Below are 23,362 nucleotides of genomic sequence, written 5' to 3'. Positions count from 1 at the left end.
TGCTTGGTAACTCTCACCGATGATGTATTGCCTCGCTTTCATTCAGATCTATGCATAATCCCGCCCACTTCTGTTTTTACCCCAAACCTAAGACGCGCAGCTGACCGGTGCCTCGCAGCGAGCCGGGCGTTAGAGTAATGCGGTCTTTGACGCTAACTTAATCCATTACACACTACATGTCTTTTGGTGTCCGGTCTCCTTTAAAGATAAAATAAACCAAAATCTCACCACACAGACACATTTCTGACATGGCGTTGGGTTCCATTCAGAACCGTTCACTCGGTTTCCACAGTCCATACAGACTGGACAACAACTGCCTGGACTGGTGGACGGACTCTTGCATGACTGCAAACGGGGGCAGGTTTCTGCTCGGCATGTGACGTTGCCCCGATCACAAATACAGTGAACACAGGGGTCGTGGGCGTCATCAAATGTCGATCCAGTAGGGTATAACTTGCCTTTGTAGGTGCATCCTCCTTCAAAGGAACAGGGCCCGTGCTTATAAAACTTAAAGTCTAGACTTTAATAAAGTCCAGACTTTAACGTTATGCTATTTGAATGGCGTTGCCATGACATTAAAGTCTGGACTTTATTAAAGTCTAGACTTTACGGTTTATAAGCACGGGGTCAGAAAACAAAAAAAAGTCATTTTCTAGTGCAATACTAGTTAAACATAATGCTTGTTACTAGAGATGCATAGTATAACCGGTATACGAGTCTTTTAGCTATTGTGCAATATAAATTTTGAACAATACACATTGTGATATTTTTCTAGCGTACCGGTATATAGCACTTATATATTTTGTATGTAAGTTACATATACAAATGTACATGTATTATATTTTCAAACAAAAACTTCCAGTTTAAGAAAAGAAACAATAGCTTTACTTGTTCGGAACACATCTTGATGGACTGGTGCATCATTTTATTAAATTACACAAAGTTGGATATACTATTATATAAAATAAAAATGGATTTACTATACGATTCAACAGTCAGTACTGCATTTCACAGATGTGGTCTGGTCTTGACGAGCATGATTTTGTGGCACCAGTGTCACTTTGAATGTTTAGGTATGTAACACTTAATTAGTATTTATGATAGATATTCCTCAAGTCCTTAACCATTCATCTGCAACTGTGTACAATGCCAGTGGTCACTGTTTTTACAAGGTGACACCGATGTCGCTTTAAAGGTAATGTCAGAGTGAAGTCAAGTTGATCAAGGCGAAGTTTTGACTCACTTTTCCCGCTGGCGTGAGGCCTGTAATGCTAGTTACCTTCTAAGTTAATGTTAGTTAATTTGCTGTAGTCAGCTTATTATATTTTAATATATTACTAGTATACTTTTTATTTTTTAATATCATAATATTTTGTAATTTTCCAATGTAATACTAAATAGTTGTTTTTCTTCAATCCTAATTAGCTAATTATTTATCAAAATAATGATGGTTCAAACTTCACTGCGAAAAAAATTCAGATGAGTGATTAATTTATCCCCTAACTTAGATTATGTGGAGCCATTTAAGATATTACAATATTTATACCATATAATTCATATGCTTGTTGGAGCTAAAAATTACTTTCCTTGAACTAGTCTCCAGGGAGTGACACGGAGCAGGAGTGATAACTCCTCTTAAACAGAGAGGTCAGCAGCTGGTTATCAATTATTAATTATTGTTTGATAATGCTGGTTAACATTCATGTGTAGTGTTAATTTCATTAATGCAACATCACGCGTGGAAGCTACCACACATTTCCTCTTCCTCTATCTTAGCCTGGTGTACCGACACCACACGCATTCACACATAGAGAACAGAACAAGCAACTGACTTCTTCTGTTTTCAAGCAATCAATTTTTTTCCCGCATTTTTTTTGCTTTTCGTGGAATTCTGCGATTTCGCAGAGGAGTACATTGCCTGTTTTTTTTTTATTAATTGGGACTTACGCTCACAGTCGACACAACATTCTCGTGGTGGTCTGATTGGGTGTTGACAATACACTGGCTTACACTGCAATGGGCGACAGTCTACCATTCCATTCTGAAAACAACAATAATAATCCATGTAAAAGTTAAACCTACTTTTGCAGCCATTTCTTAAAAATATCCTAGGTCTGTTAGACAGGTGATGGTTGTAGTAGATTTTGACAATGTTTATATGCATTGTTTAAAAAAACAATCATCAAAAGACGTTCATTCCATTTGCCAGGGCTGAGTTCAGGCAGACCAAGCAGAAAACTGTTCACAAGACTAGTTTATGCGCTTCACGGTAAACCAATTGGCCACGTCGGGAACCAATCAAATAGTTGCAAAAATTAACAAAACGTTAGCCAACTGAATTTGGGGCAGATTTTGAGGTAGGACGGGCAAAAAGGATAGATAAAATCAAATTTATTTGGTTTTATATGTTAGTGGTTTGTATAAAGTTTTTTAGAGTCTTACATCAAGTTTGACACATAGCATAATTATATAAATATTTGTTTTTGCATTTTGTGTCTGATTCAATGGTGGTGGTGATGGTATATAACCTCCATGCATACTTCATCCCCACTACAGATGTACTCTACTACCAACCTGGCAGATGCATGTTTCACATTTATCATTTCCCCAACGCTCTCCTTCCTGTCGGTATTGTACCTGATCATCATAACAGCCTGAAACAAGAATTGAATTAAATGTTTCACCGACCACTGCACTGTGATGAATATCAATACGTAAGACAATAAACCAAGTTTCACTGACCTAGGACTTATAGTTTTTTAAGAAACTGATTTAAATGCGAAATTTTGAAGTTAAACTTTAAAGGGACATTCCTGAGTTTGCTGCACTGTAAGATGTTTCCGACTAATATAATATTTCTATGATTAAACTTACATATTAAATAAATTTTCTTGTTTAGAATATCAGTGTCTGTATATTCAATGTGTTTCTGGTCATCTTAATATTTGTAAGAATCCCAAACTGGATTTTTTCTTAAAATAATTTCATATACAAAAAAATAAAATAATTGGAAATAAAATGAAATTTAAACTAGTACAAATATTAGAACAATCAGAAACACGTTTAATATACAGCCACTAATACTTTATGCAGAAAAATATATTTGATATGTAATTACAACCATTAAAAGGTCTTTGTTATTTGATAACATCTTGAACAATGCAGCAAACTCAGGACTGTCCCTTTAACACAAAAGTTTCCGTCATCAGAAAAGTAATACCTGTATCTCTCCCTTATACCTTGTAAAAGCAAAAGTTTTATTAAAATTACAATGAAACCTCTCAAAACTGGACACTCTGTAAACCAGAATTCCCTCTATATGGGATATTTTTCGCAGCCACTTTTTAAATATCTGTACAGAAGAGAACCTCTCTAAACCCAGATACCTAAAAAAACACAGACTTTTTACGTGGACCCAAGGGTGTCCGGTTTGGAGGAGTTTCACTGTACCATTGTTTGAAATCCAATAGCTGATGATTAATAAATCAATGTACTCTAGTGGTGTCATTAAACAAAACAAAACAACGATGGACAAGACATTTTTAACTCTACCTGAACAGTTGAGGAGAGTTCCTAGAGTTCCTTCATACCATTCGTGATGACAGCTGCCACAGCTACTGGTGCGACACACTGCATTTGGGTGATCTAAACAAAACAGTCAGTAACAATTTAAAATTTCTGCCAGGAACGACCAGCCAAACAAGAACATTAAAAAACAGAAACTAAAGGTCAGAATTTACGAAGCCTGTTTTTCTTACACAAGGTCTTCCAAAAGACATAAAGGAATTTAAAATATTTTTATTTATCGTATGCTTTCGAAGTTCTAAATTTAAACTTTTGATCACTTTTCACTTTCACTGAGCCAAATTATTTGTCTTAATTATCAGTAAAAACTTGATCAATCTCTCTTAAAAATTCAGTTTTCATTTCAGAAACATTGCGCTTTTCAAAATTTCTAAGTATTCATTTTCATTCTTTCCCACTATCACATTGTTCATTCCTTGATGTGGTGAGGTAGCTTGTATGTTTCAGTGACCCTGAGAGCTATACCGGCGGGAGCTTCAGCTCCTGGTAGGGTCTCCCAAGATGGACTGGTCAAAGGGTAGAGGCTAGACTAATTTGGATCACTGTGGGTCTCCCAAGATGGACTGGTCAAAGGGTAGAGGCTAGACTAATTTGGATCACTGTGGGTCACCCAAGCTGGATTGGTCAAAGGGTAGAGGCTAGACTAATATGGATCACTGTGTGTCTCCCAAGATGGACTGGTCAAAGGGTAGAGGCTAGAATAATTTGGATCACTGTGGGTCACCCAAGCTGGATTGGTCAAAGGGTAGAGGCTAGACTAATATGGATCACAGTGGGTCTCCCAAGCTGGATTTGGTCAAAGGGTAGAAGCTAGACTAATTTGGATCACTGTGGGTCTCCCAAGATGGACTGGTCAAAGGGTAGAGGCTAGACTAATTTGGATCACTGTGGGTCACCCAAGCTGGATTGGTCAAAGGGTAGAGGCTAGACTAATATGGATCACTGTGTGTCTCCCAAGATGGACTGGTCAAAGGGTAGAGGCTAGAATAATTTGGATCACTGTGGGTCACCCAAGCTGGATTGGTCAAAGGGTAGAGGCTAGACTAATATGGATCACAGTGGGTCTCCCAAGCTGGATTTGGTCAAAGGGTAGAAGCTAGACTAATTTGGATCACTGTGGGTCTCCCAAGATGGACTGGTCAAAGGGTAGAGGCTAGACTAATTTGGATCACTGTGGGTCACCTAAGATGGACTGGTCAAAGGGTAGAGGCTAGACTAATTTGGATCGCTGTGGGTCTCCCAAGCTGGATTGGTCAAAGGGTAGAGGCTAGACTAATATGGATCACTGTGGGTCTCCCAAGCTGGATTGGTCAAAGGGTAGAGGCTAGACTAATATGGATCACTGTGGGTCACCCAAGCTGGATTGGTCAAAGGGTAAATGCTAGACTAATATGGATAACTGTGGGTCTCCCAAGCTGGATTGGTCAAAGGGTAGAGGCTAGACTAATTTGGATCACTGTGGGTCACCCAAGTTGGATTGGTCAAAGGGTAGAGGCTAGACTAATATGGATTACTGTGGGTCACCCAAGCTGGATTGGTCAAAGGGTAGAGTCTAGACTAATTTGGATCACCGTGGGTCACCTAAGCTGGATTGGTCAAAGGGTAGAGTCAAGACCAATTTGGATCACTGTGGGTCACCCAGGGTGGATTGGTCAAAGGGAAGAGGCTAGACCAATTTGGATCACTGCAGGTCACCCAGAGTGGATTGGTCAGAGTAGAAGCTAGACTAATTTGGATCACTGTGTGTCACCCAGGGTGGATTGGTCAAAGGGTAGAGGCTAGAGTAATATGGATCACTGCGGGTCACCCAAACTGGATTGGTCAAAGGGTAGAGGCTAGACTAATAAGGATCACTGTGGGTCACCCAAGCTGGATTGGTCAAAGGGAGGCTAGACTAATATGGATCACTGTGGGTCACCCAAGCTGGATTGGTCAAAGGGTAGAGGCTAGACTAATATGGATCACTGTGGGTCACCCAAGCTGGATTGGTCAAAGGGTAGAGGCTAGATTAATATGGATCACTGTGGGTCACCCAGGCTGAATTGGTCAAAGGGAAGAGGCTAGACTAATATGGAACACTGCGGGTCACCCAAACTGGACTGGTCAAAGGGTAGAGGCTAGACTAATTTGGATCACTGTGGGTCACCCAAACTGGATTGGTCAAAGGGTAGAGTCAAGACCAATTTGGTTTACTGTGGGTCACCCAGGGTGGATTGGTCAAAGGGAAGAGGCTAGACTAATTTGGATCACTGCAGGTCACCCAGGGTGGATTGGTCAAAGGGTAGAGGCTAGACTAATATGGGTCACTGTGGGTCACCCAAGCTGGATTGGTCAAAGGGTAGAGGCTAGACTAATTTGGATCACTGCGGGTCACCCAGGGTGGATTTGTATCACTGCTGAAGACAGATGAGCTGGGCCAAATCACATCTACGGAGGCACCTAACCACAGCTCTATGCACATTCACTCATACAAGACTGAGCGTTCGAAGAAGAATAAGAATTCTTTCCCAAACCCCATTTTACCTATCTTGGATGCACAGTTTGAACAGAAAACCCCAATAAAAACAAACAAACAAACAACAGATGTCAAAGATGGACATATGATGGACTCTGTCCAAAGCAGATTTTTGTGTAAATCAGCACATATCAGAGTCCCATTATTTGAGAATAACTTGGGTAAAAGCTGTCTAATCCGATATTCTGTGTCTATTGGCACATTTCATCAGTCACTCTTGAATCTGGTTTAGACAGACTGCATTGTACTTCAAAACACTGAGTGACTTTGGCATATTGATTCATGTGTTAACTTGTACTCACCTGGACAATTTCTTCCTTTGCAGAGATCGTCATTACACAATACAGCTGGCATATCAATCGGACACACGTCATAGGCATGGGTCACAATACACAGGCTAAAAGAAAGGAATGTCTGCTTAATGACACGGCACACTCTAGCATATTTTAGTTAGCCGCTGTTGGAAAAAGAATAAGGAATGAAACCCATTGCCACCATATGACTGTTATTTCTGACAGCTCTCTTACATGTATTTTCTCAAATAAGAAGAATATACAAGTTATAAAGTACAGATTAACATAAACTATTACAGAGATGTGTAGAAATATTGGTAAGAACAATTTTATTAAATGAAGTCATCCAAAAAGAAAAATTTAGTTTATATTTAATCATTTCCAATTTTAAGTTAGTAAGGTAATTTTGTTACTTTCAAAAACATTGAATTAAATGGAGTATTTTAAAAATATATTGGCAGTGCTAAATCTTAAAATTATTATTGTTATTTTGTGTAAATTTCTTTTATTAAAACTGATTGTTTCCAAGTTGGTAAAAGTACACAGCTTTTAACCTTCTGACTACTGCAGGCCAGATATCTTGCCCAATGTCACACAAGTCGACATACTGTACACTGTATACAGTGCATTCCCCAATTCATATTTCCCGCTGTTTTGCACACGACACTCACCAGAAGTGATTTAGTAACAGGAAATGGAAGACAAGTCAGCTTCCTGTTTCTTTACATTTTGTTTTTTCAATGGATTATACCTTGGAATTTTGAGTTAAAAAAGTGTTTTTGGCAAGTATTTTTGCTTGACAATAATGGTGGCACGTCGCAGTAATTTTCAAGGATTAATAGCTGATTGTGACAGCTAATTTGAAAATAAATTTGATCTTTTTACCAACAACAAAAATCACCAAATATTGGGATAATTCGTGGGGTTTTGGGTTTTTTTAAATTCTGGTCAGTAAACCACTGTCATTAGGAATAATGGACATAAATACTGGACAGCTGGCCACAAATGCCCGTAAGTAAACGCAACTTCTTTTTTGCCTAATTTTAATTAACATCAACCAATCTAAAATATCATAAAAATTTGAAAAAGCCACGAAAATAATACTTACTGATTCAAATATTAACTTTATTTTATGTATTTATAAAACATTTAAGTGAATATATGTGAGTAAAAATTATAAACGTGGTTTTTGTCAAAAATTATTCCAGTAGTCTAAAGGTTAAGAACCGAATTTTAACAATAATATGAAGCTGAAAATTGTATAATATTCTACATGTAATGCTAAAAATATAAATTACCTTTCATCTGGAGCTACAGGCACCCATATTAAATCTTCAGTGACGCTGGATTTTCTCGGCCGATACTCTGTATCTGTTCTGTGTTCTTTTCTTCGTACTTTCTCAATCGTTTCAATGAGTTCCACCTGATCATCGCGGTGCAGCCAGTTTGTCAAAATCTGCCAGTCTTCCAGCCTGGTCACTGGAGGACAGATACGTTTAATTTTCGACAAAGTTTCTTTGTCAAGATCATGAAGTTTCCCACTGACGTAGTGCTTAACCATCAGGTTCACAGGACCGAGGTGGTAATAATTGCAGATATATCGGTCATACCCCATAGAATCAAATCCAAACACATCATAGCCTTGTCGATCAAAACCAAATTTGTTAAATCCATATTTATTATAGCCAAATTCGTCAAATAAGGAAATATCGACTTCCTGTCTTCCGAGGTATGTTCCATTCTTCAGTAAACCAAATGGAGTGACTGCTAGCTTGTTAAAGCCATATCTGTCATACCCGATTCGGTCATAACCGAACGGGTCAAAGCCATCCACATTGTATCCATCCACATAGAATCCGTATTTGTCAAAGCCACTCATATCATACCCATCTCTTCCATACCCATGTCTGTCATACCCTCGAGTATTGTATACTCCTCTGAAGTCTTGATTTCCATCCAGATCGAACCCCAGCACAGTGAAACCATCCTTGTCATAACCTTCCCTATTGTAGCCGTGTCTGTCAAATCCAAAGTCGTCATATCCATAGTTTCGTATTTCGGTTACGTTGCAAGGCACTCCCTTTGTCAGAGGGACGTATTCTATGCACATCTGAATGCGCAGGTCCATCACATTGTCGGGAGTTATCTTGAAGGGCAGCATGGGAAGGTATCGTTTTCTCTGAGGATATCGTAGCAGGCCGTCATGGTGACGAATCTGCCAGTCATGCCACAGTTTATCGATATACGCCATGTACGAGTAAAACAATGGATCATATGGACTCAGATCCGAGCTCATGTGACCTCCGACCCAGGCCTGGAACAGTTTTGTGAATATCTCCATCTTAATTCTGAATCTCTTGTAGTCTGTTTCCCTGAAAGCCAGCTGCACATTCACCAGATCTGGAAGATTCACACGGAGATCAAAATGGCGCCGTAAGCACGGCGTCAAGAAAGGTGGAAAATATTTCTTGAACGGGTGATACATCACACACTCGGTTACATTTTCACCATTCCCTCCAAACATATTGACAGACCAGATGACGGATTTCTCTGGCTCTCCTACATCCACTGTCCAGTCATAATATGGAATGGCTACAGAGCAGTCAATTTCTTGCAATGCCTGCTCAACATTCCACAAGAAGTACCTGTGCCAGGGTAGGAAGGCATCTGTACCGACAGCTTGTGGTTTGTGACTTGCATACGTCTCTGCAAAGTACCACCATTTTGACGGATGTCCCGACTGTAGTTTTCGAATGGTGACCTGATAGTTCCAGAGTTCCAGCCTAGTCATCTCTCGAATCTCCTTCCGTTGTACTGGGTTGCTGCAGAGGCAATACACCGCTCCATTCTCAGAGCATGTGCAGGTCTGACAGCCCGACTGAAACTGTTCTCCTATCTCGTACGTTCTGTTGTTGTACATGCAGCCGCAAGTCTCGCCGCAGTTTATCTCACTGCATCGCTTACCACGTGTGAACTGCACGACCTCTACTTGACCTTGAACTTCCAGACTTTGACATTTGTTGAGGATCATGGACCGACAGTGATAGACAAAGCCAGCAGACACGCCAAACACGTCAAACCCTTCTCGGTTGTAACCATAGCAGTTGTAGCCAGCTCTAGCAGGCAATAAAATAAATATAGACATTGAACATTGTTAAGATATAGCTTATGAACAATACAATTTACAGTGAACCCCCTCATAACCAGACCCTTTGTAAAGGAGAATCGTCTCCGAACAGACTTTTTTCCACAGTCCCTTTTTAAATCTCTCTCTAAACCAGATAACTCGTAAACTACACTAATGTTTTCTATCTCATGGTCCATTCCTTGATGTGGTGAGGCAGCTTGCATGTCTCAATAACTCGGAAAGCTATGCCAGCTGGAGCATCAGCTCTTGGAAGGGTCACCCAAGCTGGACTGGTCAAAGGGTAGAGACTAGAATAATATGGACTGGACAGCCAGAGGATGTGAGTCAAGAAAGACAACTGTCTAGGAGAAGCAAACACCAAAATCAAAACTGGGCTGGAGAGGCTCAAAATCTTAGTAAGGTAACTATTCTAGGAGAAGGAAAACTCCAAACTCAAGCCAAGTCCACTGAAGTCAGAGTACAGAAGCTATGCATAAGCATCAGCGTGGAAACTGAAAGGAAATGGCTGTACATGCACCAAACTCTATGATCATCATTACTATGGGTTTTTTAACTTAGCAGTGCTAGCCCTGGGTGGCTATTTTTGTTCGCCAAAAAATTCGCCAATCTTCAATTTCTTTCGCCAATCTAAATATGTATTCGCCAATTACATTTTGGCATTTCAGTTAAAATATTTTGTTTTTGATCCTGTTCTTTATGATAATATAGTACATGCTAAGATGTACTTATTATTCAGTTTACGTCTTGTATGATACTGTTTAAGGGGATTATTTTTTAGCAGATGTTTCAACCTGAAAAGAAAAATTAATTAGATCTGCTCGAATTTTAGTATAAACCATCCGCGTATTAGACCAAACTCTGTGGTTATCGACGGCAGTGTGTAACCCCCCCCCCCAATTTTTTTTTTAAAATCCTGATGCATATATGATAAAGCAATGAATAAATGTTTTTATTAACAAAATTAAAAAAAAAGTGCGAAACGACCCTTCATGGGGGCGAACCGACACAGTTAACAGTATAAATGGATCCGGGTCAAAACGACGCGGGCGATCTAGTAACAGGGGCGAAACAACCTATTACCACTACCAGTCACACCAGATACTGTGCTACTCCTCCAGAGTGCTCCAAAGCCACCAGCCTATATGCATATATCTTAATAAATAGATGTATTATTGTATATATAATAGAAAAATCTGGGGGGTTTTAGAAATGAAATGACCAGACAGGCTGTTTTATTTTATGAAACAAAAATTTATATATATATATATGTAAAAAAAAAAAAAAAAATATATATATATACATGTATATATATATATATATATTTTTTTTTTTTTTTTTTTTTTTTTTTAAGTGTGTAACTCTTGATCATACCCTACCCCATGACCTTGTTTTGTAACTACCCTCCAAACTTACCTGTATGATTTATTACTCCATTTACTGAATACTGTTCATAATTGTTTTGGTGTCCAACTCAAGAGTATTGCCAGTCACCCAAAATAAAGACAAAGGAAACGTCTTTATATGTTATTGCTATCAAAACACTGGCTCACGACTGTTTCACAAGTGCAAAAATACTCATTCAGTTTCACGCCGGTTTTGAGAGACTTGTATTTCTGTGCAAGGGGCAGAGGGATGTATCATGTTGGTGTTTATATTATATCAGTAGATATAGCAGATATGTATAATTTCGCCATTTAATATGTTTGAAATATAATCTGTAAACGTAGAAAGGTTAAACTAATAATGATTGCATATAAGTGAGAAACAATGTCTTCCTCACCAACGTACCCACTTCGTGGAAATGAACTCAACCACGTGACCTAGATTTACAACATAACCGGTACGACAAAAAACGACTAATAAAATTTAAAACTTGTTGTCGCTAGTAATCAAACATTTAGTATCAACAATGCAACATGACTTAAAGAGTATTTAATTTTATTTAATCGCGTTTTCTAACTTTACGACAAGCAGCTGGCAGTACACTACTAAATAGTAGACAGGCTCACAGACATGCAAATAGCTCTTATTTACACCACAAGGCAGATCAACAGAACAAAACTGGTTGAAGAAATGTTTGGTTCTAAAAATCAGATGGGGGGAAAAAATCTTTCGCAAATTTGTTCGCCAAACCAATTTTAATTTTTTTTTCGCACTTGACGACTTTGGCGAACGACAGCACAAGCCCTGCTTAGTTCCATGGCTGTCTGATTTAGAGGGGTTTCACTGTATTTTCTAACAAATGTTGCCTGGACATTGGATCTCAGACAAGATGTTTGTTTTTACAGGACTCTGAGAATTGAAAATTTGCATAACTCATTTATCAGTTATGCAAAAGCAAATTCAGGTAACCATAACCCGCTATGTCCACCTAAATGATGCCCTTAATTGAATATCTGCAATTTTAATTTCTGTGAATATTATGGAAATAAGAGTCCTAAAAACATACCTGTTGTATCCTTCAGGGTCATAACCTTTGTCATCATAGTCAATGATCCCATCATATTCTCCAATGCGACTATAACCCGTCAAGTTGAATCCCTCTCTGTCGAAACCATTTCGGTTGTAACCCTGCCGATCATACCCATCCTCATCATAGCCCGGTAGATTGTAACCTGAAATAAATGACTCCACAGTATATCTCATATCTCTGTCGAAACCATTTCGGTTGTAACCCTGCCGATCATACCCATCCTCATCATAGCCCGGTAGATTGTAACCTGAAATAAATGACTCCACAGTATATCTCATATCTCTGTCGAAACCATTTCGGTTGTAACCCTGCCGATCATACCCATCCTCATCATAGCCCGGTAGATTGTAACCTGAAATAAATGACTCCACAGTATATCTCATATCTCTGTAGATTATAATCTGAAATAAATGATTTCACAGTAGATTGTATCCACAAACAAAACATATGGAAACTAGTACATTGCTTATGCTGTGGTGTTATTAAACATTAAACATTCATTCATTGTTTAGACATTGTTTTATCACACAGAACACTGAAGGCAAGTTAGGGGAAAAAACCTCTGCTGCCACATAGGTTATCCTTTCAATTACTTTTGAATATGGATATTAACCAATATCTAACAAACACATTCAAACCAAATGTTTCATCAAATTCAACACTGTATTAGGCCCAGTGAGTTTCTTGATCAAGATCTGAAGAACCACTGCAGAAATGAACATACCTTGCCAATCAAAGCCTTGATCATCATATTTCTCACGTGCTGTAAAGATGCCATTGTCGACAGTACGCCGGTTACCAAAACGGTCGAATCCTTCAACATTAAAACCATATCTGAAACAAATAAACCATTCATCCTGATTCATACTTGTTGATGGTATTGGAGTATATGCTATACAAATAGAATGAACAGATTGATGAATGTGTTGATGGATGGCCAGACAGAGAGACAAATAAGCAGATGGATGGATGAATAGACAAAGATGGACAGAATGTAGGGATGAAAATTACATTGAAAAAAAAATCTGTCATGGTTTTGAGTAAGGGATTACTATAAGCATTTTACTATAGAACAAGAATAGTGTAACAGTTTTCAGGTAAAACTAAATTCTGAAATTCCAGAAATATATTTTCATGTTTGGGAAAAAGGAAAAAAGATGGATGGACGAATGAATGAATGAATGAATGAACAGATGAGTGAATGAAAAAAAAGGTATAAATTGATGGATAAATGGATGTGTGGATGAATGAATAAATGGACAGACAGGTGAATAAAAACATGGAGGATAAGTGACAGGCTGGCTTGTTGAGTGGACTTCTGCATATTTGAACAAATGGATGGATAGAAAGACATTTCTTAAATTAAAAAGATTATTCCTTATGATCCATCACATCTCAGACAAATACTCACTCTACCACTAAACAAAATCTCCTATGTAACTACTGATTCACCAATACTACGAGCCCAAATGAATGTACCTGTCATATCCCTGTGAATCGAATCCAGTGATTCGTCTGGGAAACAGAGGCTCCCTGTAACAGCACGCCCCGATCATACACCTGGCCTGACACGAGTTCACAGACTTGAAGTTGTTAGAGTTCCCAGAGCAGCCGGTGTACACAAACTGCTCACACTTCTGTTTTCTGTAGTTGAAGTACCATCGCGTCTCTTGTTTGTCACAGCTTCCTGAAATGAAGACAAGGTGTCTAGCACATAAGGATGTAGCGAACATTAGGAATAACAAATAGCCTCTGCCACAAAACACAAATTAGTCAATCAGTCAAACAGTCAGTGAGTTAGACAAATAATAAGTCAGTCAGTCAATCAGTAAGTCAGTCATCCAACAAGTCAGCTAGCCAACCAGCAAACCACAGAGATGAAAGTGGGTTACGAAAACAAATCTGAAAATTTTAATACTAATAGTCGAGTACCGAGGTTGGCCATAGCAGCAGGACCAGCTCTGGCACTCACCAAATTCACCAATTGTGGATTTTAAAAACAACTGGTGAATTTTATTTTAATTTGGCGAAAAAAATGTCATGCCTTAATTGATATTTTGTTACAAAATAACTGGGTATTTATCAAATTTGGAGGTTTGGTGAAATGTTCTGCTGGTCCAGAGCTAGCTCTGTAGCTAGTAGAATAGTCTAAAGTATACAAAGGACGAGCTGAAACCATATCGTATGGTTAGGATGGAGAATATGAAAAACTTTAGACAAACCGTGGGAAAACCCCAAAACACTGTAAAGATGAAGTCAATCAGTCAGTCATCTGTCCATCCATCCACCCAGCCAGTCAAGTTAGTTAGTTAGCTAACCAGTTAACCATCCAGTTAGCCAAAGAGAGGACACAAAGACAAATGGCTACTAATAATGTATTACAATAAGTTTGACAAAAAACCAATATCAGTCCTACATTCATCTGTTGTAAGCACTCCAAAGTGTTACAAAATGCTTGCTAGCAGATGCTCATGACAAAACATACCAATGTTCTCACCACAAATTGTTATGTTAATGGGCCAGCTACATATTCAGCTAAACAATACATAAAACATAATTTTGACTGGTTAGAACAAAAGCTAATTTCATACAAATATACTAACCTGTGATGAGAGGCAGACTACAGACATCATACGCCTCGTACTGACAAAGATGGCCGTCATAGCCTGGTGGGCAGATACACGTCACCTTGTCCGGCTCGTTGGGCCAAATCGACTTTACGCACGTTCCTCCATGATGACATGGATTCGGACTGCAGAACTCTTAAAGAAAAGTTCATGGGTTTATAGTTAATATTAGAAAAAAACAACAACATTTGTTCAACAACAACAGAGCATATTATAAACTATGGTTATTTGGTATGTAATACATGGTGATTTCAATATTTGGTTAAAAGAAAAAAACCTATTGCAATAATTTTAGTTATTCCTATCAAAGTGCAACAAAGGATCTTCTACGTGCACTGGTTGGGATGGAAAAGTCCATTGGGGTATTCAAAGTGAACAACATTTTCATGAATCAGGTGAGCACCCCCCCCCCCCCCCCCCCCCAATAATTAACATGGTCGCGACATGTAATTCATGAAGATGACAATAAATTTGCATCTGATGAAAATCACGATCCCCGTCAGTGAGCCCATTAGGCCATTTCTCGTTCCAGCCAGTGCACCATGACTGGTATATCAAAGGCTGTGGTAAGTGCTATCCTGTCTATGGGATGGTGCTACTAATGGAAAAATACAGTGAGTTTCCTTTCAAAATTACCAAATGTTTGATATCCAATAGCTGATGATTAATAAATCAATGTGCTCTAGTGGTGTCATTAAACAAAACAAATTTTAACGGATAAAAATTATTACTTCTACAAGTACCTTTGTTTAGAGAAACATTAGTTTGAGTTGGGAGTTTCTCTTTTAAATTTAATTTATTTTTAAGCTTTTATTATTTTAAGATTCAAACATTGTCCTAGGTACACATGCTGAAGGTCAGGGGCTTTTGTCACTGGATAAAATTATATTGATGTCAACTGAAGGGATAATTTTAGTTTTTTCTTTTGCAAAAACTACTGGTTTAAAAAAATTATAATAAATTGTCATATACAGTGAAACCTCTTAAAACCATACCTTTGGTAAACCGAATTCCCTCAAAACCAGAAATTTTTCATGATCCCTTACTAAATATCTGTGCAGAAGAGAACCTCTCTAAACCAGATACCTCTTAAAACGGGACCTTTTAGTTGGTCCCGAGGGTGACCGGTTTAGAGGAGTTTCACTGTATCGTATGTTTGAGCTCTGTATGCCTTAACGATTGGATTAGAAAAATCATTAAAAATGTTTTTAGAAATATATATAAATACATTTTTGTATTTCTGTTATTATATGCAGTTTAATGAATCCCTTTTCTCAATCAAACAAAAAGCAACAAAGCAAAAATTCATTCTGGAAAGAGATTTTTTGTGTGAATATATTATTAAGAAATACCTTAAATTATCTTATCTTGGCAAAAACGTTTTAAACCCTGCATAATAATACAACAATTAAAGAAACAAATAACAACTTGTTTTTGAAAACCTCTTTCCTGATGACAATCCACTGGCATGGTGTTGATGAACCAGACGGCCTTGCAGTCGACACAGAACGTCACTCGGCAGACGGCATCGGGGTAGCCGGGACAAGTCTCCTGTAAACACGGGTTCTCGTGGCACGTGGCCACGGGCAGAGGACACGGACACATCATCAAGAATGGCTGTGTGTCAAAACAGAACCGAGACGAAGGAACGGACACACTGACTCGAGATGTGTTCACAGGTATCATGCCTGTAAGAATAAGAACAGTCATTTATAAGAACAGTCAACTGACATTTTCTAGGGCATATATAATAATGACATAAGTATATGAATTTTTTTTCAAGTTTTTGAAAAATAGGGGTGGAACTAAAATCTGGAATTCTATAATATCACCAATGTCACTAAAGGCAACACCACATGATACAAGTGCCTCATTTGAGAATAGCCACAAGAATCGTTTACGACAAGACAACATTATGATTTCATCCGTTGCTATTCAATCGGCTACTTTCAAACGAGGCACTCATATCCTGTGGCATCACTTTAAGTGATGAATTACCTGTGACGTCCTTGATGTTTGTGATCCAGTGCTGCTCCAGCCAGCTGTCCGGAAGTGGAGCAAGCGGGGCACAGATGCGAGGCAGAGTCATCAAGAAGCCCTTGCCCTGGTAGCTCAAGATGTCAAACATGACCAGTGAGTGCCACGTGGAGAAGGGCCCATTGAACCGGTAGTTGCAGTAGTCAGCATCGTACCCACTGACTGTGAACCCAAACTTGTCAAGTCCATTGGGGTTTAGTCCTGTAGAGAAAAAGGCAAATACAAAATCGTCTGAATGTTCATTATAAATTTCTAAATTATAAATACAGAGCCTGCATATTGGGGAATAGTACTGCTCAGTGGTTGAGGTGCGATGGGTCAGTGTCGATCACTTTCTGTGGAAATGGGTTTTCTCCAATTCCAACCAATGCCCCTGGTGGGTATAAAGACCATGGTATGTGATGTTCTGTCTAGTGGCGGATCCAGAAATTCCATTTAGGGGGGCCCAATGACATGAGGCGGAAATACAAGGGAACATTGAGGGAGGTTTGGAGGGGGATTTAACATTTTTTTTAAATTAATATGTAATAAAATTATAACTGTCGCAAAATTTAGGGGTCCCGTCTCTGCTGTCTCTGGAAAAGGGCTGTGTTTTGGTCAAAGTAAACAAATGCTAGACACCAAATAGCTATAGCATAAAAATGTGTTGAGGTGTCGTTAAACAATGTTTTCTTTTTCCTTTCTAATGATTGTCTACAAGTCTGTGGTTGAAATGATGCTACTACTGTTTTGTACTTGGTCCCTAGGGTGTCGTGTTTAGAGGAGTTTCACAGTATATGATCAACTTACATGCAACACACATATGACAGACCAGTATATATCAAACACAATTAAGTCAAAGATTGGCTGGATAGCTCTCTAAACTGATGTGGAGTACTTTTAAATTTCAAGCCATAATCGTCAAATATATGGTACCTATATTTGTCTTTTGTCACCACACACCAGAGTTTGAGAGACCTGGTTACTCAACTCAAAACTCTATTAATGTGCCCATATACCACAGACGTTTCAGACATATCTGTCTCAGGTCCGATCTCTGGCATGGCCAGTGACCTTACCTGGACAGACAAAACCTGGTTACAGAGACACAGAATATTTGTATATAACATAAATTTTATTCTCTCATCCATGAAAGAAAGCCATGTAAGAAATTTCTATACATGGGATATTACGCACTTGCGTTTAACATGATGTCATTGGTAATATATGACGTCATATTAATGTGAGGTAGTGACATGAGGTCATTAGACAGTTTTAAATTAATATTTTGTTATTAAAATCTTCATTTTAAAAGCTATCTTGTTAATTTTATTTAACACATGAAACAAACACGGCAAATACAATAGTGTAGTTTATTTATCATAAAATGGTCAAATAAAAAAGTTACTGTATCTTCCCATGTATTATGCGCACTGGTGTATAATGCACACCCCCAACTTTGAATGTTTATTCCAAGAAAAAAAAACATGAACCACAATATAATGCACACCGGTTTTTTTAAACCATAAAATCGACAGACTCACACATGCATAAATGAAAACAAAACTATATACCCATGCACTGTAAATAACTAAAAATAAATAAAAATATAGTATATTACATTTGGTTCTCGTGGCTAACGTGAATGCGTGAGATTTCTAAATTTCTAATAGTGTGGTATATTTCCAGTTTGCCGGAAATGGCTGAATTAAATCTCATGGAAATTAAAAATATTTACAGTCCAGTTTTGTCATTTTTGTGCACTTTTTGGCGAGGTATGGATACTTTTGTATATTTATTTTGCATTTATTACAACCATCACAAGTGAAAAGCGATTTATAAGAGGGTTTTGGCATTTCGTTGTAATGGACACTGTCAATAACCTGTAAAGTACCGTAAACTACCGATCGGCGATTTTTTATGGGTGATCGCTGGACATTTTTAAAAGATAGTTTTTCTATTGTTATGTATAGTGCACACCCCCATTTTTAACCTGTATTTTCTGAGAAAAAAAAGTGTGCATAATACATGGGAAAATACAGTACTTGTTCAGCCATCTTTGTCTGTTTGTGTAAAATAATGTTTTATTTACCAAATGAATGAGAGAAAAAGACTCATCATATGCAGTCATGTGGCAAGCCTCGTCCAAGGTTGACATTTTCAACGCTTCGGGTGTACTTTTTCTATTCCACATGACCGCATATGATGGAGTCATATTATTACCTCTTCGGTCCAAACACGTCATGTCAAAGCCTTTCTCTCCATACTGCCCTGAAGTGTCTGGATTTCCATTTCTGTCGAATCCCTCCACATTAAAGCCATGCTGGTTGTAGCCTGCGATGTCAAATCCGTATCTGTTGTAACCGTTGTGGTCATATCCAAACTCGTCAAAACCATCACGATTAAACCCTAAATATAATAATTATCAACATAAACACAATTATACTTCCAGGAGGCTTTATGTTCTTTTAGACAAAAGAATTGTATATCATGGTCATTATACTGAGAAAAAGTGAGGGTGAAAAGAAAGAGAGACACAGGGAGAGAGGTAGGGACTGGGACAGAGAGAGTGGGGGGGGGGGGGGAAGAAAGAAGGGACAGGGAAAAAGCTGGTAAGTCAGCTGGATGGGTCAACAGACAGACAGACAGACAGAAAGCAAAAGAGACAGGCAAGAGCAATGAGCATTTAAACATCTTGCAAGTATAAATCTAGTTGAAAGACACGGTAGAGGTAGATCCTTCATTTGAATGTAAAACATTTCAACAGTAGTCTCCATCTATATGTAAACGGAATTCTCATTTATGTTGAATTAAACTTGGATAAGAACAGAGAACCCAGTTAATATAAAAGGTAGCCAGACTGAAAGTTTTGATTTTTATCAGTGAGCTGTAAATGGTAACCAGTTTGTAAATAACACAAAACAGAATAGCAGAAGCCAGTACTAGTCAACAGCAAGATTTTTCACCTTCTCTGTTGAAACCAAATCTGTCAAAGCCATTTCTGTCAAAACCCTCTTCGTCATAGCCAAACTGATCAAAATCATCATCTGTGTAAGTCGTAACTGGGTCAATGTCACCTCGCTTGACTGCTGGTCGAACTCGTCTGGGCAGTGTAACAGACGTGTTGCATGGGTGACCTCTGGACGGCAATTTGTACGTGACGCACGTCATCTCAAGGTCAAACACTGCACGAGGAGGGATGTTGAATGGAATCATGGGAATATTTCCATAAGCAGCTGGAAATTTGAATGTGTTGCTTCCTTTTCCCTGCCAAATGGAATACAGCAGGTCAATGTAGGAATGAATGGCAAAGAACACAGGATCATACGGACTGCCTGGTGTTGCCATGTCACCACCGATGAACGTATGCAGATAAGCAGCATATGTCTCCAGACAAAGACTCATCTCCATGTAGTCATCACTGGCCATGGCGAGAGCCAGCTCAATCTGTGTTGGCAGCCGGACACTTGTGTTAAAATGACGAATCACGCAAGGATGCCAAGCACCTGTTCCTCCAAACGGGAAATCTGGCACACAGTTTCCTTCACCATCGCCGCCAAAATAATTTGGTTGCCAGATGACGGCCGTGGAGAAGTTTCCAATGTCGGTGGTGAAGTCAAAGTAAGGCAGGACTATGCTACAGTCAATCTTCTGTAATTTCAGCTCGACACGACGCAGGAATTCACGGTGCCAGGGCAGGTAGAAGGCTCCACCGTGCACGTGCATGTTGTGAGTCATATAAATATCTCGGAAGGCCTCCCACTCGCTGATGTTGCCTGACTGCCGGAGCAGACGGACTGCATTCTGGAAGCGAACGATTTCCTCGCGAGTCATGTCTCGGAGCTCCTTCCTGACACTGAGGTTCCTGCAGCTGTAAATACAGAAACATTAAAGAGAAATTATTTCGAGTTTTGATTTACAATAAATAGTTACATAAATGTCATGTTATTAGTAGATTCCCTATCCTAACACTTTGGTTCCTGCAGCTGTAAATACCAAAAGATTTAAAAAGAAATTAGTTTTGGGTTACAATAACCAGTTGTTATTAGCTCTTTCCTAATACTCTAGTTCCTGCATCTGTAATCACCAAAGAATTTAAAGAGAAATTAGTTCCGAGTTTTGATTTACAATAAATAGTTACATAAATGTCTTGTTATTAGATACTCTTTCCTAACACTCTGGTTATAAAGTATTTGAAGAGTAATTAATTATGAGTTTTGATTTATAATAAATAGTTACATAAATGCCATGTTGTTATTAGATACCCTTTCCTAACACTCTGGTTATAAGGTATTTGAAGAGAAATTAGTTCTGAGTTTTGGTATATAATTTAACAGTTACATAAATGCCATTTTGTAATTAGATACTCTTTCCTAACACTGGTTATAAAGTATTTGAAGAGAAATTAGTTTTGAGTTTTGATTTATAATTTAACAGTTACATAAATGTCATGTTATTATTAGATGCCAGCTTTATGGCATATACTACAACAATAAACATAATAAACTTATTAAATAAGTTTTCAGATGACATTATACATTATTATTCAAATGATTTGTAATACATTATTACATAAATACTCTATTTATATTATTATTACTTTTTAGCTTTATGGTGTGTGCAATAACAATACATTAAAATAATTTATAAATATTCCATAAATTTTGTATGAGACCAACTCTCAGGTAATAATCTATATTTATTATTCACATGGTTTACAATAAATGGTTACATAAATATCATATTACTGCACGTGTTATAACATTATTGTAAAATAAAAGTTTGTTTTGTTTAACAATACCACTAGAGCACATTGATTTATTAATCATCGGCTATTGGATGTCAAAGATATGGTCATTTTGACACGTCATAGAGAGGAAACCCACTACATGTTTCCATTAGTAGCAAGGGATATTTTATATGCACCATCCCACAGATAGGATAGCACATACCAGTCATGGTGCACTGGCTGGAACAAAAAATAGTCCAAAGGGCCCACCAATGGGGATTGATCCTAGACTGACTACGCATCAGGTGTGCGCTTTACCACTGGGCTACGTCCTGCCCCTACTGTAAAATAATGCAATAACTTGTACAGTATATTTCATATGGCAATTATTCTCATGTTTTGTTCTCGTGGTCATTATAATTTCATATTATTTGAGGTGGTTTAAAAAAATAACATTATCAATGTACCTCTGATGGTGCTTTCAAATGACGAGAGAGAAACATAGATACCGTATTGTAGATAGATTTTTTTTTTTTTTCTCAATACAAAAGTGAACAAAGGCCTACTTGGGACTGTTTATTATATTTTTGAAAAAATAAATTACAATAAAAGCAGTATGTAGTAGTTAGTGTATTAAGTATTTCTACTATATTTCTTGAGTGCAAATTTCTCCCTAAAAAAACCCACACTGAATCTTCATACAAAAAGTCTTGGGTTCAAATCTCCTCACCTTAGGACTTTTTTCATGATTATTAAAAATTTATTTCTCGTTTTTTGTTATTACCCCAGCCAGATCAAGGACTAACAATATCAATTCTTATTTGAGGTTGGGTTATCTGTTGCATTAATAGGGTGGGATGCATGGTTGGTTTAGGATCAATCCCCATTTCTCGTTCCAGCCAGTGCTCCACAACTGGTGTAACAAAGGCCATGGTATGTACTATCCTGTCTGTGGGATGGTGCATATAAAAGATAACTTGCTGCTAATCGAAAAGAGTAGCCCATGAAGTGACGACAGCAGGTTTCCTCTCTCTATATCTGTGTGGTCTTTAACCATATTTCTGACGCCATATAACCATAAATAAAATGTGTTGAGTGTGTCGTTAAATAAAACATTCCTTCTTCTTCTGTTGTATTAGTACAATAATTCATGGTAATTTCTTCACCGGTGACTCATACCTGCAAGACAGCTTCCCTCCAGGCTGACATGTACAATTCTCACATCCAAGCTGGAAGTTGTCACCAACATTATAGTCCACACTTCCCACAATGCACTTTCTTGCAGTCACACAATCAATTTCCTCACAGCTCAAACCGGGATAAAAACTGATTACCTCAGTCTCTGTATCACCATCTGGTTTGTGGTGAAAGGTTTTGCATTCACCGACATGTAAAACCTGAAATGGAAACATTTGTTTTGCTATAACTTGTGATATCAACACCCATCCCACTGTGTTCTTAATCTCTTACATTTTACACCCATCCCAGTGTTCTTCACCTCTTACATTTTACACCCATCCCAGTGTTCTTAACCTCTTACATTTTACACCCATTCCACTGTGTTCTTAACCTCTTATATTTTACACCCATCCCACTGTGTTCTTAACCTCTTACATTTTACACCCATCCCAGTATTCTTAACCTCTTACATTTTACACCCATCCCACTCTGTTCTTAACCTCTTACATTTTACACCCATCCCACTGTGTTCTTAACCTCTTACATTTTACATCCATTCCACTGTGTTCTTAACCTCTTACATTTTACACCCATCCCAGTGTTCTTAACCTCTTACATTTTACACCCATCCCACTGTGTTCTTAACCTCTTACATTTTACACCCATCCCAGTATTCTTAACCTCTTACATTTTACACCCATCCCACTCTGTTCTTAACCTCTTACATTTTACACCCATCCCACTGTGTTCTTAACCTCTTACATTTTACATCCATTCCACTGTGTTCTTAACCTCTT

At 38.2% G+C, this 23,362-nt stretch overlaps 2 protein-coding genes across 2 annotated transcripts in view; both read right to left on the bottom strand.

Moving 5' to 3' along the window:
* Positions 1–6,435, bottom strand: part of LOC121369720 (kielin/chordin-like protein) — a 73,296-nt gene extending 66,861 nt beyond the window's left edge. Inside the window, exons 1-5 of the mRNA XM_041494774.1 lie at positions 6,403–6,435; positions 3,591–3,645; positions 2,575–2,654; positions 1,948–2,041; positions 229–476 (exon numbers count right to left, since the gene is read on the bottom strand). Coding sequence (XP_041350708.1) covers positions 229–476; positions 1,948–2,041; positions 2,575–2,654; positions 3,591–3,645; positions 6,403–6,435 — 510 coding nt within the window. The remainder of the gene's footprint in view (positions 1–228; positions 477–1,947; positions 2,042–2,574; positions 2,655–3,590; positions 3,646–6,402) is intronic.
* A 1,252-nt stretch (positions 6,436–7,687) lies between these two features.
* Positions 7,688–9,494, bottom strand: LOC121372758. Its single transcript, XM_041499273.1, has one exon. It carries the CDS (start codon positions 9,422–9,424, stop codon positions 7,688–7,690), a length of 1,737 nt encoding a protein of 578 aa, XP_041355207.1. The 5' UTR covers positions 9,425–9,494.
* Between the last annotated feature and the right edge of the window lie 13,868 nt (positions 9,495–23,362).

The sequence above is a fragment of the Gigantopelta aegis genome, chromosome 4 (assembly GCF_016097555.1).
Source record: "Gigantopelta aegis isolate Gae_Host chromosome 4, Gae_host_genome, whole genome shotgun sequence".
Classification (NCBI taxonomy): domain Eukaryota; kingdom Metazoa; phylum Mollusca; class Gastropoda; order Neomphalida; family Peltospiridae; genus Gigantopelta; species Gigantopelta aegis.
Note: the sequence above shows the minus strand (reverse complement) of the source record. Positions and strands in the feature narration are given on the sequence as shown.

What these genes read in the sequence shown, in the direction of transcription:
- LOC121372758 (XM_041499273.1), bottom strand. Translation starts at nt 9,424, where the DNA reads ATGATCCTCAACAAATGTCAAAGTCTGGAAGTTCAAGGTCAAGTAGAG.